Raw genomic sequence first — 16,672 nt, 5'->3', positions numbered from 1 at the left:
CGCACACTAGACAGCACTCCAGCACTGGGCCAAAATCTTAAAATAATCAACTGCCATCTTTCCAATAATAGGAAGAAAAAAGATGATTTACTCGAGCACCTCTTCCAATATTGTCCCAACCTCATTGCAATCTGCTCTTCCCTAACTGATTTGGCATTTTGGACTCGTCTCAATTGTGCTGCCAAAAATGGTTTATTAAGTAGAATACAGGAACTTCCAGAACCTCATGAAGATAGCATTGAGACCTACGTGTCTACCGTCTTGGCATTTCGAAACACACTCAACTGCCTTACACTATGTGATCAAATCGTGCATAGTCGAGTTATGGAAAAAATTGAATTCGAGGCATTTGAAACACTTGCCGGTCAATTACACACTTTTACAGCTTTAGATTATCTTAAGATTTTACGCCACAGCCATCAGAATCTGTCATTTTTGGAAGACATCATTCAAGCATGCCCAGAACTTATGGGTTTGGAAGTGACATTCTATCCTTTGCCAAACTCGGGTCATCCTATAATACCACAGCTTCGAAGTGATAATTTTGTCATAGTGCCTCGTCCCGATATCATACTATTCCGTGGCTCAGGGGAAAGGATCATGAATAGTGATCAATCGCTGGATTATTTGATAAGGAAATTACCTAAGCTTGAAGAGCTTAGAATTTTCCATGTTGGACTTTATAGCGATCAACATGAACATTTTGACTTTTATCACTCATTCGACGTTTCTTTCGGCACTCTGGTCCGTTTCTTTCATTACATGTATCATATTCCCTATCTAAAGGTTGAATGCAACTTTAGAATACAAGTCCTGCTTGACGCTTGGGTGGAATTCATGACCGTGTCAAAGATGAACGACATCCAGCTTCGAATTGTATACGACCCGGATAGTTTCGAGTTTGACCCTCAAGGCCTGCCTATTGTATTTTCGACCGGCTTGAAAAAAGTCTTGACGAAAATGATGGTTCGAAGTTTATATGATGTTCCACCACATACAGTGCTTCTTCAGAGGGTAGGGCGCGCGGTCCAAACTCTCAGTATTGAAAATATGTGGAGAATAAAGGAGCTACCAGATTGGAGTGAAGTAATTACAACAGATGGACTACAGTTACATCAAGACCTTCAATTATGTCCAAACTTAAAAGAACTTAAAGTTATCGACTCTGGTGGTAGTTTCAGTACTGATTTACCCCTTGTCAATCATGATTCGTTGGAGTCTTTGTCATTTAATTATACGTCTAGTAAACCAGACCTTGCTACAAGAGGTACATTACACTTTCTGCTGCCAAAACTCAAGTATCTTAATTTGAAGGTTCAAAATGCGCATGATATGGATCCCGTATATATGCCTAGTACACATTTGGAAGTCTTTAAATGGGAAATTACATCATATCAAGGATTAATCGATGTCAATTGGAAGTTCTATCTCAAGTTTACTTCTGAGAAAGGCGAACATTTTATTATGGGTGATACTCACAAGTTGTACCCGTGTACGAGAGAATTATACGCAGAGGCATTGGTAACTGAAAAACTGTGCTTGGACATAACGTGTCTGTATATAGATAAACTCGAGATTCTACTATATAAACCTCACTTACACCAATCATATACTTTTCCAATTGAAGTCTTATAAATTAAATAAAAAATAAAGACCATTTGTAACAATAAAATAATTAACTGGACATGGTCTCTTTTACTTCCACGTCCTCCAAACACCTGTGTCAAAAATGGAAAGTATTAATGAAATGATGAAGCTTCTTTTATAATTGCACATAGTAGATAAGTGTGATGACTATAATTAGTTGGTGGACACATAAAAAATCGGGCTTAAATGGATAACTCGGCGAATCCCCTTATGATGTTTAGTACGGATCAAAAGATATAATTAAAATAAAAAATGTTTAATTCTATTAATCAACCTTGATGGATGAATAAATTCTTCTAATAACAAAAAATGCACTCAGGAACCCAAGTGTGCCAGTACATAAACCAATGACACTGCAACCCAAAATCAAATTGATAGTATAAATTGATGCGCCCACCAATCCCTTAATTTTTGTACTCTGAAAGTAGTAAAGACCATATAAAAACATATAAAATGAAGGAGATGCTCCAATAATAAAGGATTGCCACCACCAATGATGATCCTATGAATATAAAAGGATTAGATTCGAGACTTTTTTCATGACAACATCGCTTTTTTCCGGTGTACCTCTGCACAAAGTTGTAAAAATATCAAAACAATTGTGATCCCAGATGTCGCTATAAGCATTAAAATGGAAACAGCCATAGTATAATCAATAGATAATATATACTCTCCTTTACTAACAGAAGTCAAGAACTCGTGCCAGTTTAAAAAGATGATGGCAAATGGAATGATACCGCCTAATAGAATACTATAGTACAGAACATTAATTAGATCTTGGTATCCTCATATGACAATGTAATCTACATACCGAATCAAATTAAGCTGGTACCAACGCTTAGCAGGCACCATACGTGGCATTTGTGTGGTACGAGAAGGTTGTTCCATACGTTCAGATCTTTCACCAATATAAGCCCCGATGCATACAAGTGGCAAAAGAACAAATATCCAAATTGAGAAAATGGAAACCCAGCCTGAAAATGAAATTGCAAGTGATGATTGCTGGGACCATGTAATCATACAAAGTACAAACAAAACAAAAAGAACTCCAAAAGGTACAACAAATGCGGTCTATGTTTCAGTTTAGTATCAAAATACAAAAGAAATAAATAGATACTTACAAGGATACCGTTTAAGATCCATGACTTGCCACGGAAGACTTTATAAACTCTAGCACTTGCGTAACCGGCAGGTACACTGTTACATTTGTATAAAAATAAATAATTTGTGTTAGAATTTTGGCTTGAATTCGGGCTCTGATTCTAGGTTTATTTACCCGCCCAACAAGTAAAAGAATGTAAACCAACGTGTCAAAGAACCAGGCTGAGCAGGGTGGTACCATCCCATATAAAGAGAAACTATATTACATTTAACGACTTTGTTGATCCCCCCCCCCCTCCGTATATCATGTAAAATCAAGCTTACCAATTAAACCAATGGATACAATCAATAACTGAATACCTGATCCCATAATTGGGGTCAAAAGGCCACCGTAAATTGGACGTCTAAATACATCGCGACTAATCAACTTCCAACCTATGAAATCATCTGCATCATCAAATAACTTGAGATCCTTATCATCCTGGCTGGTGTCCTTATAAACTGTTTTCAAAATAATAACAGCGATGATACCAAATACCATAAGAGTAGCAATCACACCATTCAATAAAGTATAATAATGTCTCTCCTTATTAGGAGGCAATAAAAATGCATCCCAACGGTTCATTTTGTCTTTAACCTCTTTCCATTGCACAGAATAAGTGAATGCGACAGTCGTTCTCTTTCCAGTGACTTGTTGATATGGGTATTCTACGTTTTTCTTGGAACATTCACCATCAGCAATACTTTTTGTAGAAAGAATTAGTATCTGTCATGGTAGTTTACACGATACTTCTATTACTTACGAATCCGGGTACACCTCGAATCCGACAATATCATATTTTCCAATTTGTGCAGGATCTGAGGTATAAAGTACTTGGAATATCACGTGGTTATTGATAAAAGTTGAATCTGCCTTTCATTGTGATGGTATTAATGATATAGTGCAAATTCTCTTGGCAAAAAAATCCAATTATTACCTTTTTAAAACCCAATGGAAATCCAATTCTATAATTATGTTCGGGTGCTTCGTTCGTATATGAGACAGTTGCACCAGGCATGCCATCTAATTCCCTATCCTATATGTTAGCTTTACACGTATAGAATGAATAACATGGAGGGCGGTTTACCATTCAACGAGGTAGTCATCTGCAACTAGCTCCTCTACTTTAATGGCATCTTCTATGCTCCATGGTTGTTTACATAATACTTTACATTCTTGATTTTCGAGAAAGTTGAGCTATACGTGGTCAATTAGTAGGTGCTCTATTAACAGAAAAAGGGTTTGCATACTTTATAGTCACTCTGTACAAATCTGTCACCTCTGAGATCTTGATCAAATACGAGTAAGCTTTTCTTTCTTGAATGTTGCTGAGTTGGACAGATGAAAGAAAGTGATTGATAACTATAGGAGAGCTGGTTTTTTAAAGAGAATATTTTGTTATAATATAAATGTACAGGGTCACCTTGTTTATATCCAGAAACAAGATGACACCATATTAGACAACAAAATATTAAAATGACCCGAGATGTCATGAAAATAACAGTAGAAAGGAGAAGGGAGTGAGACGTCAATATAGGAGGAGATTCAATTATAATTTTGTAACCGTTTTCGTCATAAAAAAAGAGGCTGAGATTGTGTAACTGTCTCATTGTATAAAAAACAAAATATCAGCCCAAAGTTTTTTTTTTTTTCTTTTTCTTATTGTTTCCTTTTCTATTCTCAAATATTATAAAAAAAATAAAACACGCGTATAATGGGAGGCTTTAAACTAGATTTACCGGTCGATATGTCCGAGAAAACAACCGATAAATTAGAACTTATAAAAAAAATCCTTCATTTGATCACGGTGGCAACGGATCTTTTGACTATTTGTGTGGCTGCTCCGATGATTGCTATTGAAGCTCGTTATCTTGTAAGCCGGAACAAAACAAACATAAATAAATGTATATTAACCTCTTGTTTATCAGGGCGCAGGAAAACCAGCTCCAAACTATGCTTTATTTGTCGCAATCACAAGTTTGCCTGTTCCCTTCTTACTAGTCTATTTCCCTTGGATGTACGAGAAATACAACAAGTTCAAGCGTCTTGGCAAATTCTGTTTGAAGAACCGTACAAACATCATCTTCTGTAGTTTCAATTCTTTTATGTGGGCAACCGCTGGTATCGCTATTACCGTTCATTCAAATGATGCATCTAATTGTACTTTTAATCCGGATTATATTGAGGACTTTGGAGACGATTATAGTAGCTCTTGGGGAACACAGGTAAGACATCATAAAAAAAAAAAAAAAAAAAAAGGGAAAGACAGAAAAATTGACAAAAAAAATTAGTGTAATTTAGCTAAAGTAACTGCTGGATTTGCTTGGATTACATGTATTTTATGGTTAACTACATTAGCTATCACTTTTATTCATTTCTGGAAAGAAAAGACATTAATCCAAGAGAGATTAAACGAGCATCGTTTAAGCAAGCAACAAAAATTAGAAGAGAGACAACAGGATGAAGAGTATCACAATAGCCAACCCGAGTACGGTAGAACACACGGATACGAGGAAGAATCACCCTTTGCTGATCAATATCAATCAAAGCACCAAGAGTCATCACCATTCAATGATCCTCAACCAAGCCCATATAATCATGGTGATGATTATCGCCGTACCTCTTTCACTCCCGTGTACGATGGTAACGCTATCCAGCCTGGTCAGTATGTGGATCACAATCCCATCGGATTTTCACCAATGCCAACACCCCAGCATATGCCTCCTCATATGTCGCCTCAGAACGTACCTGGTCAGCACACACCTCCTCAGCATATGCCTCCTCACCCAGAGCCAACCTATTATAACAATAACTTTTAATTGTATCTATATCCTCTCTCCCCTTTATCAACTTTACATAATTACCTTCGTAAATAAAAACCCTCTTCCTATTTTAAAACATATAATTCGTACATAGTCTAAAAAGTTATGTCATTTTTAATCCTAAAACCAAAAGATTAAAACCCTGTTAGCCAAAAATCTATTAATAGAAAACGTGACACAACCAGAAAGACTTTTCGCATTGGCGGAAGAGAGATTTATCCCCCCGGCAGTCTTGGCTTTTTTTTTTTTTTTTCATCGCGTTATGCAAGAATGTCTTGACATTAAGCATTTCAGTCCAATGATAGTAATCGTTTCTTAAAAGAAATAACTTGATCATTTGTACCAGAAATTTACTTTTTACTTGCAGGTTTTTATTGTTACTGATTGATGTCACAAGGCATAACCGGATCAAACCTTCCTTTTTAAGCGTTCATCCGTAGAATTTTACAGTGTTCGTACTTTCTTTTTTTTTAAAGAAAAATCGGTCAATATAAGCAGTAGAAAAAATATAAACGTGCTACTTATGTGTATCTATAGTTGATTTGTAATAAAAGGCCCTGAAATTTTGAATTGAGACGTTGCTTAGCTAAAGATTAAGTATCATTTATACCTATTTATTTTTTCGATACTTTCGTCCCTTTTTTCCTTCCTTTTGGTTAGCAAAGGAATAAAGAAAGAAAAAATCAAAAGAGGCTTTTTTTATAACTTGAAAAATAATAATATATCAAATCAAATGCTGTTAGAGACGTCAATTTTGTGGATTAAGGGGTTTCGACGACAAGTTGAGAATAATAATTTCTCTACCTTGCGATGGTAAGAATTACGTATAAGTTGAGGAGTAACTTTAGAGGTTACAGTGTACAAATTCCATGTGTGTTATGAAAAGCCAGGTTTATCAATTTAATATTGATGTGTATGTTTTACACGGCTCTAAAAGAGGTATTTGTGGATATGTTACTATTAGGATCAATTTCAGGTTTTATGTTTTAGTTTTAAGGTTCTATTTAATTTTTATTTGTAGAGGAAAAAAACTATCTGTCTTACGCTTCCAGGTTCTTACCAATGGTATTATATAATTGTAGGATAAAGTAAACACGAGACTGTGGATCACTGACTGAAAATCGAAATATCTTACAGATTAAGTTGGTGATTTTCGACTTGAAATAAAGAAGCTGACTGAGAATCGAAAACTCTTACAAACTAAGTGATTGACTGACTGAGAGTAAGTGGCATATGTAAAGTTTTTATTGGATATTAAACTTTATAGGGACCAAAGGCTCATCCAAAAGACATAAACATTAGATGGCTTTTGATCTAACGCGAGAATAAATGTAGTCATTAGCTTCAAAAACCACTTAAGAAGCTCCATAGTTGCTTTTCCCATCAAAAATCTGTAGCCTGTTCCCGTTTTGTTTTTCTTTTGAAATGTCATATCTTTATGGACATATAAAGAGATATTCTATATTGATAAAAAAAAAGAACCCGATATCTAAAGCCATAGTAAATACTCTTGAAATGTAGTAAAGAACACTGTATGGCATCGATAATTCAACTTGGTACGATATAAGCCTTTGGTGATATTTACTTTTGAAAGCAAAGTTTTGATTAACATAATGGATATTTGAAAGTTATATTTTTTATTGCATTGTACATGATCTAAAACCCAATCGGGCCCAATGACAGAATTTATAAAATTTCCTTTTTCCTGCAAGTCTAACTAATTTTTCCTTTTCCAACTTACCTTTCCTATTATTTGAATAGAATGTCAATGGGACATCCAAACTTGTTGTCCTATTCATGTTACTGTAACAGTTCCTATCGAGACCTACAAACCTGCGATTCAAAAATCTGTTTCCAAACATGGTGTAAAACTGGAATTTTAACAAACATTAAGATGCCCCTACTGGATACTTAAATGGTAGACAAAGACAGCCAACCTATGTCTTCAGAAAATACTATGTATGTCATCGTTTAGACTCCAAAAGAGAGCATACTGGTGTTGTTTGAGGTGGTACTTCCATCCAGGTACGCGGTTTGCAGAAGAGAAGCAAGAAGATCAAATGCCCAGCTGCTCTAAAGGTCGTCTGTTTGCCGGATAGTCCATCAATGGCTACTGCAAGCTCGTAGTGTATGTCTTGACGCTACCCACAGCACTAACAGTTTTTTCCAACGGAATCCTGTATACGATTGTCATACGCCATTCCTTGACCGGCACTGGCTGTCCTGTTGCCATTTTTTTTCTTAATCAATCAATCAATGGGTCCATTGGCCAACTTATTGGGAGTTCTTGAGAAATAATGTTGGGATCTTAAACATTGAGGAGATCGCCATCGATGTCAGTAGTACCGAGTTGGGTGTGATTCAAGAAGTATGCCCTTTGGCAAGTGTACAATGGTATTTGTTTCATGTAGCAAGAGCCTGGTGATACCCACCACAACAACACCGTCCAGAGCAAGATCATCGCGGATCTAAAGGCAGTGATGTAAGACGTGATAGAACCGTCTTCACGCGAAAATTGACAGCGTTTATCACCGAAAACTCTGTATATCCTGCCTTTTTTGCAGTATTATAAAGCCGGTACCTGGAAAAAGATGCGTTTATGCGATGGTCTGCCGCATACCAGCCGCAAGTTTACACCAGCATGGAGACGAACAATTATATAGAAAGTTGGCATAAACAGTTGAAGACAACATATCCTGGTAGAAAAAAGAAATCGTAGAGTTGATCGATTGGTGTTTGTTTTAGTGAAGGGTGTTCTGCCTGAGCACAACCATAACATCAGTCGTATCATTTTGAAATTTGGAAGAATGGGTCTAGAAGAAAGACGACATCGTACAAGAGAGATGCAGGCAGAGGCTACCGGTGCTGATGCTTTGAAACAAATAATCGAAACTGCAACCACTAATTCTGATGGTAGGAGTGTTTATGTTGCTTCTTCTTTCTTGACTTCTGGTGTAGGTTATGATGTTGTGGTGGACGATCTTCAAATGATCACTTGCAGCTGCCCTGACTTCCGCTTTATCAATATCGCATGCAAACACATGTATTTGTTGATGTGTGATATGTCTTGGTTGTCTGTATTTGAAGGTAAACATAAATACTATTGAATTCTTTACGGCTTCATTTCTTTTATTTTTACTAACCTTAAATCGAATAGTTTCTTTGGACCCCACTTACGCAACCATTCCCCAGAACTCGTCTGATAGCTCAGCTCTTCTTACTCCAAATGAGCAAGCTCCTCTCACCGCTCCAAGCAATTCTTCAACAGATTTTGACACTTTGATTTCTAACATTCATAAACTTAAACGTCAGCAATGTACTTTTACTGAAACTGAGCTCGAAGAATTGACCATCTTCAATCACTGGTTTCTCTCTCGTACAGATTCTACAAACATTCCTTCCAATTCTAATTTTACTATACAAAGATAACAAAAAAAAAAAAAAAAAAAAAATAAACGCGCCCCTTCCCTCAAAAGCAAAGCAGCCCTCTACTTTTAAAAACCGCGTATAAAGAAGTAAACGACGTCATAGGCAATGCTACAACGTAACGTGACCGTGCAATCCTTCAAAGGTTTTTTTTCGAGCGCGAACAAAGAAAGGCTGTTTGATTTTCTTTTCTTCAAACACAAATAATATAAACGAATAAAATGCTTGTTAAAGTTAAGGTACGACAATCAGTAATAGTTACCCACATTTTTGTCTTGGAATTAATATTTGTTTGGACTGAATAGACCTTAACCGGAAAAGAAGTAAGTTTTGTGCCAAAGTTTCTTCTTTAGTAGAGCGTTATGTTTATAAAGCATTCAAAAAATAGATTGAAATCGATATCGAGCCCAATGACAAGATCTCCCGTATTAAAGAACGTGTAGAAGAGAAGGAAGGTATTCCCCCTCCTCAACAACGTTTAATTTATAGTGGAAAGCAAATGTAAATATAAGTCAAAACTTAGAATCTGTGAATACCATTGCTGAGGTTTTTTTCTTTTCTTTTTTTTTTTTTTTTTTTTTTTTTTTTTTGCTTTTGTAGGGCTGATGAGATGACAGCTAGTCAATACGGCATTGAAGGCGGCTCAGTTCTTCATCTGGTTTTGGCTCTTCGCGGTGGTCAATAAGCCAACTGACAAAGACTTACAATAGTTGAAATAAATTTATTGAAACAAAAAAAAAATCACTGTATTTTACGGATTAATTCAGGTGCTTCTTCTAAAGCTACCATCATTCCCATCAACATGTGTGGGGTATTGTGACAGTGTACAGCCCATACACCTGGATTGTCCTATTTGAACAAGAGAAATGTCAGATTAAATTTATTGGTACTAACCAAACGCACTTACCGCTACAATACGAATTTTTGACCATCCGCAACCTACAGGAGTTGTAACCTTGGTTCCATTGTTCATGAATAAGCTAGGATCGACGTTGGGGTAATTCATGGTGATATCTTTTTGGATTGGGTGCTCAATATTTCTAATATCGCCATCCCGTTCTTCGTCGTATTCTCCTTGGCCGTTCGCTATTTCCCAATGAGAATGACCATGTGTATGCCATGGATGACTGCGGCACGGTTCAAAAGCCATGTGAGTATTTTGTATCACGATATCTACAATCTCGAAATGCTTGAGGGGATATGTTCTGAGATTGGGATCATATCCGTTAGACTTTGAGGTATCATACCTGCCAGGTAACATTCGTGTATTGTTGAGGATACCATGCAGAATAGGCTGCTGGCTACTACTCATACCTTCAGAGTATGCTACACCATTTACTTGAAATCTTGAAGTTCCGTCAGGAAGGCGACGCTCAACACTTCTAAGTTTGATGGTTCTACTTGCTGGTTTGCGCACGACTGGATCCACGCCATAAAACGGCTCAAGATTATTCCAAATCCAATACGGAGATTCTTGTGATGCCTTTTCAAACTTCGGCCGGATGGATGGGGCTTCGAGCATGACTGGCTTCTTAAGTCGTAATATTCCTCGACTATTTGCTTCTGGAATAGTCTTGCTAAGACGAGACAATAATTGAGGGTAGTGTAAAACAGCAAGACCATTTGTAACTCTTTCGACATTGTCAGACCATCGACGAACCACTTGAATAGCATAATCTTCAGGCATTTGATCTGTATGTAATAAAACAGAGAAACGCTGTCCGGGAGCAACCTCTAACTGACTGACAGTATATGGTTTAATCATTTCTCCGTCGACTTCAATGATAGTTAAATTGTGATTTGCGATACCAAAACCAAGTGTTCGAAATGTTGTGGCTCCAATAACACGGATACGGTATGTTTTATTAGGCTGGACTGGTATAACTTCGTACCCACCGCATTTTGCAACAGTTGCACGTCTTGAGCTGTGCAGGGTATGACCATTTATCAAAATGCTATCGGCTTCGGGTAGAAAAGTAAAGTTAGGACCCATAATAAATTTTTCGAATTCGAGGTGAGGTCTATGCCACCATTCACTAAGTATAAGCGTCCTCTCGTCATCATATTCGAATGGCCCGCCTCTAAGCACGGGTGGAGTAAATCTGGAAATGGAATGATTTGACGCCACTATTTCTTTGCCTGTTGGATTTATTAAAACTTCCGGATTTGCTTCTTGAGACTCATAGACAATGAACGGACCAAAGACTGTTTCTTCTTGCAAACCTACATGTGCATGGTAAAAAAAAGTTCCGGCTTGGTTGACTATACGAAATTCATGCACGAATTCTTCTCCGGGACGAATGGGTAATTGAGTTAAATAAGGAACACCATCAGCTTCAGAGCTGCCGTATTGGCGAATTCCATGGAAATGAATAGCCACATTATGATGGTGAGTTGGTACTTCGGATAGCTGGTTACGGATCCGGATATGTAATGTGTCGCCTTGATTTGCCACTATGGCGGGACCTGGCATTTGTTGATTTATGAGAAATACAGGCGATGTATGGTCCGAACAGTCTGGATTGATGGATTGTTGCGTAACATTGAACTCGTAGTAGCGGGTTATAGGATTGGATTGGACAGTAGACTCTGCTCGTACCACATTGTTCGCTAATAAAGCCAAGCAAACTAAGTGAACTAAACGTATTAGTCGGGTCATTAATGTTTTAAAAGGCTGTAAAAAAAGGGATTTTTATACGTTGTGCTCACTTTCTGTCCGAAACTAATAATCCTAGTCAGAATTGCTACATTATAAGGTTTCCCTAATTTGCCATGTTACATCGTTTACTTTTAAAAAAAACAATATATTAAAGTTTAATGTTACACTGTCATCCCAAAGATTTATATCGGTTGCATTGAACACGATACCAAACAAACTTTTTCGTGATGAGGAGCATTGCTTGAAAGGCAATTCTATTCCAAATTACATTGCGATAATTCATTGTATTCTTCCGATTTTACGTCATACCAAAAAGCCCATATAGAATTTTCGGGCAAAGTGTGGGAACCTAGTGCAGGAAGCACCATCATTTCCAGTCATTGGATTACCCAATTAACACTCCGTTTCATTTCACCCCGCGTTTCTACCCCATTTAAATACCAGCCTATGCTTGCTGGTCTTGATTTTTTTTTTTTTTTTTTTTTTTTACCATTTATCCCTTTCCCTTTTGCCCAAAATAAAAACTTTATAAATGAGCCAAGATATGTCAGACACCGAATGCAATACCACAGAACAAATCAATGATATCTTGTCGCATACACCTCAGCCGCCTATTAAAATTAGAAAGAAGCCAGGACGTAAGCCCAATCCAGCTTCCCCGGCACTGCGTAAAGCACAAAATAGAGCCGCACAAAGAGCATTTCGAGAGCGTAAAGAGCGACACATGCGAGAACTTGAAATAGCCATCAAGCAAATTCGTGAACAGAGAGATAAATTACATTCAGAAAATGAACAGTTCAAAGCCGACCAAGAAATTATGCGTTCGGAAAACTGGTATCTGAAAGGAATCGTACTGACTTTACAGTTGGTATGTTTCCAGCACAACCTAGTCATTCCCCAGCACGGACCTTACATCAATGAACAGGCTTTGACTGTACTTGCGCAATCGATTCCTGAATCTATTTCTACTTATATTAGCGTCAATGCTAATAATAAACTGCCAATTCCACCGAAGTTATTCGGCCATACCCATACAATGAAGCAACGTGACCGATACCTCTCATCGGGCTCAATAGTGATTACTAAAGGTGGCATTCACGCTGTACCAGATGTCTGCAATTCTCCACGGCAAGAAACAGGCGATTCAACACCCGCACCAATGACTGAATCTACCCCAACTGAAACTTCGACTACTACCCTGGAGGGAACATTTAGCCCTGATGTTCCCACTGATGAAAATCTTGTGCACCCATTTGACGAACGAGAAACAAGCATACCACCACTTTCCCCGGGTTCTGTGCGTTCAGATTCTGAATCCCGGGAGTCGCCTATTCTAAATTCGTTACATACTAACAGTAACAGCAATATTCCTAAACCAGTCATGCTAACTGAGGAACCACTCACTTCAAACCTTGCTGCTGTTCAAGCACTCCGACTTCGACTCAGATTGCAGTCAGCTTGCGTACGAATGGACGCAGCGCCATTTGCTATTCAACCTACTATTTTGCAGGTAAAAGAAGATAAAAGAGAAAAGCAAAAGACAAAGACAAAACAAAAACCCTGAGAATATATTAACTAATGCGTTTTTGTTAAAGTTGACAATACCACATGACCCTCGTATTGATTTGATTCCAACCGCCCACATGCGGGATAGAATGATTCTTTTTAGAGACCAATTTGATTTAGATGACTGTTTCCGATGTCTTTTAGGCCACTCTGTGTTTCACGGCGGGGACCCAGCTGTTGCAGCTAACTGGCAATTACCTCCCGAATTTTTTGAAAAGTATTGGTTTTTGACTATAGACTATGACCTTCGTCGAACTACCAATAAGTGGCGACGTCTTCAAGGCTTAAATGACCTTGATTTTAAGCAGCAACAGCAACAAGCAGACGGAAAGAAGTCTCAACCTGACTTGGAAGGTCCTCCTACGACGCAGAAATTGGACTTTACAGATCTTTCTGCACTCTTGGGTATTGACTTTTGGAAAATTGCTCAACAAAAGTGTACACCCTCAAATAAACCAGTGGAAACCAATGACGATTTCTCCTATGCTTCCTCACTTTCATCAAGCAATTCATTCAACTCGAATCATTCGGCACTGCAGGTACCACCAAATACAGCACATGAAGAGGATTCTGCGGACTCTTTCCAACCCGTCCGTCTAACCAATGGCTATACATTTCCCCCGAAAATTTCAAAAGAACCGTCTCATCAAAAATCGCCAGCGAAACGCCACCATCCATATCAAAAACCAACCACATCCAAACCGTCTGTCACTTTTACACAGGATTTAGCTAGCACATGTGATCCATGGGATACATTGTTAATAGATCCATTGTCAAATACAGGCGACGATTACGACATGTTAGACCTGAATTTCTACTAAAACTAGCCGTAAAAATTAAGGCCCTCAATGTTGGCCTAGCCGTTTCATCCCACTATAAAGCTATATATTTTGCACTGTATCATGTCAAAATTTAAATTTTTTTATTATACCAATTTCATCAACTTTTTTCTACAAAATAAACTATTTGTTGTACAACGCTCGTTGTGTCTCCGCAAACTTCATTTATAATCTATTAAATTTACAAAAAAAAAAAAAAAAAAAAAAAATCCGTACTTGTGCCCCCTCTTTTATTATAGACATTTTGACATTATTGCTTAGTAACTGTATCAGCTGGGCTTTCAGGTGATTTTGGAGTAGAAGTCTTGGCAGTACTTTCTAAGAGGGGTCCTTCCTTGGATTTCTTTTCATCCTGAACGCCAAATAATTCGTCTTCATCAATATCAACAAGGTCATCCGAGTCGGAATCATCATCATCTCCAATGACATAGGGAACTGTATTGTTTTCTTCTGGTTTGTTAAGAGTAGATGGTGCTGTTGTCAATCCAATACCTTTTTTTAAAAATGTGTTAAAATTGACATTCAAAGCCCCAGTTAAGTGTTACGTACCTTCATAATCAGAGTCCCCATCAAATTCAAGTGGTGATCTGGGTGCTATAACCACAGTTGGAGTTACACCTTTTTTGACGGGAGGAGTAGAGCTTTCGTTAGCCAACTGTCTTGCAAAATCTTCATCGGCCTTTAATTGTGCTTCAGGTGTTGATGTCGGCGGCGATCCCGCGACGATGGTTTCTTTATTCTTTTGCCTGCCACCCGTCTGTGCGTATACATCATAATCGGATAAATGAAGCGCAGATATATCACCGGTCAAAAGATCATCCCCGTCATCACTAGGTAGCCCTCTGTATTGTGCATGCGTGGTTGGGATGGATGAAGTGGATGCCGACTCATGTTGGTTAGGCATATTATTATTTCGAGTGTTCGCTTTGAGTTGGTTGTAAAAGTCCATTACTTTTTTTTTCGCGGCTATTTAAAGACGATCTCAGTACGACATGATTATATATATATATAAAAAAAAGAATCTGTTAAACTGTTTTACCATTCCCTGCCTCAATCATCTTCTCTTTAATAATAGGTAGCTCCTCTAATTTCAGCAGTTAGCTATGTATTCATCTGGACGGTACTTTATGCAAGCTTACCTTGAAGGTTAAATAACGAATCTTGGTCCATATCCTGCTCACGTTTTTGATACTGCTGCTGCTGCTGCTGTTGTTGTTGCTGACTATGTTGTTGTCGACCTAATAAGCATAATCTATTAGTATTACGTATACATAATTTTTTTTTTAAAAAAAAAGAAAAAGAAAAAAAAAACGTGCGCGACACTCACGGTTATTAGCTCTCAATTCGTCTTCCATGGCCAATTTCTTGGCAAATTCCTCATCCATCCGGAGTTGGTCTTCGACTGTTATAGGTGCTTGCTGAGATTGTTGTTCCCAATAAGCATAAGGTGCATGACCGCTATTTGTTCTGGACCTTGGGTTGTCTGATAATTGAGAGGAAGGTCGTGGTGGCATAGTGGGGGTTATTTCTTGAGTTTGTGGTGGTATAGGTGTTGAGTTATAATTAGGGTCAGACATTCCCAGTAATATCTCAAAGGATGGCTCGAGTTTGTCATTTTGCGTCTGAAGAATAGCTTCAATGACCTCTACGTCGATATCTGGAAAGGCTTCTTTTAGGATGCGAACATGTTCGGGTAATTTACTATAATCTTGCTCAACATTAACAGCAGGAATAGTTTGTTGTTCAACAGCTGTTGTTTCTAGCTCTACCTGCAAATTTTCTGTTGGGTTTACCTCCTTGTCATTTAAACTATCTTTCTCGGAAGCAGTGCCTGTGGTAATGTTTTGCTCTTCCTTTGAACTAGACATATCTATTATTATTAAAGTTAAAAAAAGAAGGTCATGCTTTTTATGCTTTGTTCGGAACACGTCGGAGCTAGCTTTGTATTGAAGCGTGCGACAGTCACTCAGAAGGAATTCTAGCCCCGCTTTGCTTGCTTTACCAGATGTTGATATACCTCAGTGCCGAGTTCGGGTTGATTTTGTTGTACGTCTATTCCAATAGGACTTAGGGCTTATACCCCCATCAATTCCAATTGATAAAGAAGAAGATATAGATCTGTATATGCTGGTGAAATATCTTGATGACTAATCCACAGCGATAATTTGTATCTAGAAGAGTAGCTCTTGCGATTGCAATTTCTATTTTGCTTCAAATGTTCAGATGAATCAAATTTTAATCTCATAGAACAGCTATGTTTATGAAGCCACATTTTTACTTGTCCTGAGGACATTTATTGTTTTATCGTGAAAGCTAGTGTTAAATAGCATTATAGTCTTATTCGAACCACTGTTTAATCTTTACATTTTATGCTACAATTATTTTTGTATAGTAAGTCAATCACTTATTTGATATTATATATTGTCCCTGTATCGATCGCATGCGCGCAGATTATATGTAGAAAAAAACAGCTGTCTTTTGTCCACCACGGCATGTTTAGGGATTTGTAAGACCGATGAGGCCGCCTTGTGGTTTGGGGTGACGTAGAATTTTCATTTTTTTTTTAAACTAA

General features: G+C 37.7%; 7 protein-coding genes across 7 annotated transcripts; 4 read left to right on the top strand and 3 right to left on the bottom strand.

The window, feature by feature from the left end:
* On the top strand, positions 1-1,721 carry EV154DRAFT_517930 (uncharacterized protein; the record flags this gene model as incomplete). The annotated part of the gene is made up of 1 exon (XM_051602556.1): positions 1-1,721. A coding segment is annotated over one exon (1,635 nt), but the record flags the coding sequence as incomplete, so codon positions are not given.
* A 163-nt stretch (positions 1,722-1,884) lies between these two features.
* EV154DRAFT_517928 (uncharacterized protein) lies at positions 1,885-4,428 on the bottom strand. Its single transcript, XM_051602555.1, has 10 exons — positions 4,039-4,428; positions 3,876-3,985; positions 3,726-3,819; positions 3,552-3,661; positions 3,073-3,491; positions 2,924-3,005; positions 2,769-2,844; positions 2,459-2,718; positions 2,215-2,398; positions 1,885-2,149 (listed from the first exon to the last, which is right to left on the bottom strand). The coding sequence occupies exons 1-10, from the start codon at positions 4,396-4,398 to the stop codon at positions 1,913-1,915; spliced, it is 1,932 nt and encodes a 643-aa protein (XP_051454856.1). The 5' UTR covers positions 4,399-4,428; the 3' UTR covers positions 1,885-1,912.
* Positions 4,429-4,462: 34 nt separating this feature from the next.
* Positions 4,463-5,690, top strand: EV154DRAFT_447994 (uncharacterized protein). Its single transcript, XM_051597146.1, has 3 exons — positions 4,463-4,661; positions 4,717-5,013; positions 5,080-5,690. The coding sequence occupies exons 1-3, from the start codon at positions 4,503-4,505 to the stop codon at positions 5,605-5,607; spliced, it is 984 nt and encodes a 327-aa protein (XP_051454855.1). The 5' UTR covers positions 4,463-4,502; the 3' UTR covers positions 5,608-5,690.
* Positions 5,691-9,147: 3,457 nt separating this feature from the next.
* EV154DRAFT_310635 (ubiquitin-related domain-containing protein) lies at positions 9,148-9,813 on the top strand. The gene is made up of 4 exons (XM_051594906.1): positions 9,148-9,275; positions 9,342-9,359; positions 9,425-9,537; positions 9,637-9,813. Exons 1-4 carry the CDS (start codon positions 9,258-9,260, stop codon positions 9,719-9,721), a joined length of 234 nt encoding a protein of 77 aa, XP_051454854.1. The 5' UTR covers positions 9,148-9,257; the 3' UTR covers positions 9,722-9,813.
* Positions 9,778-11,695, bottom strand: EV154DRAFT_425809 (Cupredoxin; the record flags this gene model as incomplete). The annotated part of the gene is made up of 2 exons (XM_051596267.1): positions 9,778-9,885; positions 9,944-11,695. The coding sequence occupies 2 exons, from the start codon at positions 11,693-11,695 to the stop codon at positions 9,778-9,780; spliced, it is 1,860 nt and encodes a 619-aa protein (XP_051454853.1).
* Positions 11,696-12,160: 465 nt separating this feature from the next.
* EV154DRAFT_517910 (uncharacterized protein) lies at positions 12,161-14,309 on the top strand. Its single transcript, XM_051602554.1, has 2 exons — positions 12,161-13,205; positions 13,291-14,309. The coding sequence occupies exons 1-2, from the start codon at positions 12,228-12,230 to the stop codon at positions 14,080-14,082; spliced, it is 1,770 nt and encodes a 589-aa protein (XP_051454852.1). The 5' UTR covers positions 12,161-12,227; the 3' UTR covers positions 14,083-14,309.
* Positions 14,292-16,055, bottom strand: EV154DRAFT_517907 (uncharacterized protein). Its single transcript, XM_051602553.1, has 5 exons — positions 15,428-16,055; positions 15,240-15,338; positions 15,140-15,184; positions 14,650-15,066; positions 14,292-14,592 (listed from the first exon to the last, which is right to left on the bottom strand). Exons 1-5 carry the CDS (start codon positions 15,966-15,968, stop codon positions 14,351-14,353), a joined length of 1,344 nt encoding a protein of 447 aa, XP_051454851.1. The 5' UTR covers positions 15,969-16,055; the 3' UTR covers positions 14,292-14,350.
* Positions 16,056-16,672: the final 617 nt, after the last annotated feature.

This window comes from Mucor mucedo (genome assembly GCF_025094135.1).
Source record: "Mucor mucedo strain NRRL 3635 chromosome Unknown EV154scaffold_86, whole genome shotgun sequence".
Lineage (NCBI taxonomy): Eukaryota > Fungi > Mucoromycota > Mucoromycetes > Mucorales > Mucoraceae > Mucor > Mucor mucedo.
The sequence above is the reverse complement of the archived record's forward strand: the minus strand, read 5'-3'. Positions and strand labels throughout refer to the sequence as shown.

Bases quoted from the DNA above. Each gene is read 5' to 3' on its own strand.
- EV154DRAFT_517928 (XM_051602555.1), bottom strand. From the start codon at position 4,398: ATGAGACAGTTACACAATCTCAGCCTCTTTTTTTATGACGAAAACGGT. The intron at 3,820-3,875 runs GTAAACCGCCCT...CATATAGGATAG, and splicing joins GATGACTACCTCGTTGAATG to GGAATTAGATGGCATGCCTG. The intron at 2,399-2,458 runs GTATGTAGATTA...TCTGTACTATAG, and splicing joins TACCAGCTTAATTTGATTCG to TATTCTATTAGGCGGTATCA.
- EV154DRAFT_517910 (XM_051602554.1), top strand. From the start codon at position 12,228: ATGAGCCAAGATATGTCAGACACCGAATGCAATACCACAGAACAAATC. The intron at 13,206-13,290 runs GTAAAAGAAGAT...TTTTTGTTAAAG, and splicing joins TTCAACCTACTATTTTGCAG to TTGACAATACCACATGACCC.
- EV154DRAFT_447994 (XM_051597146.1), top strand. From the start codon at position 4,503: ATGGGAGGCTTTAAACTAGATTTACCGGTCGATATGTCCGAGAAAACA. The intron at 4,662-4,716 runs GTAAGCCGGAAC...CTTGTTTATCAG, and splicing joins CTATTGAAGCTCGTTATCTT to GGCGCAGGAAAACCAGCTCC. The intron at 5,014-5,079 runs GTAAGACATCAT...AAAAAAAATTAG, and splicing joins GTAGCTCTTGGGGAACACAG to TGTAATTTAGCTAAAGTAAC.
- EV154DRAFT_310635 (XM_051594906.1), top strand. The intron at 9,538-9,636 runs GTAAATATAAGT...TTGCTTTTGTAG, and splicing joins ATTTATAGTGGAAAGCAAAT to GGCTGATGAGATGACAGCTA.
- EV154DRAFT_517907 (XM_051602553.1), bottom strand. From the start codon at position 15,968: ATGTCTAGTTCAAAGGAAGAGCAAAACATTACCACAGGCACTGCTTCC. The intron at 15,185-15,239 runs GTAAGCTTGCAT...TGCTGAAATTAG, and splicing joins TTCGTTATTTAACCTTCAAG to AGGAGCTACCTATTATTAAA. The intron at 15,067-15,139 runs GTAAAACAGTTT...GTCTTTAAATAG, and splicing joins GATGATTGAGGCAGGGAATG to CCGCGAAAAAAAAAGTAATG.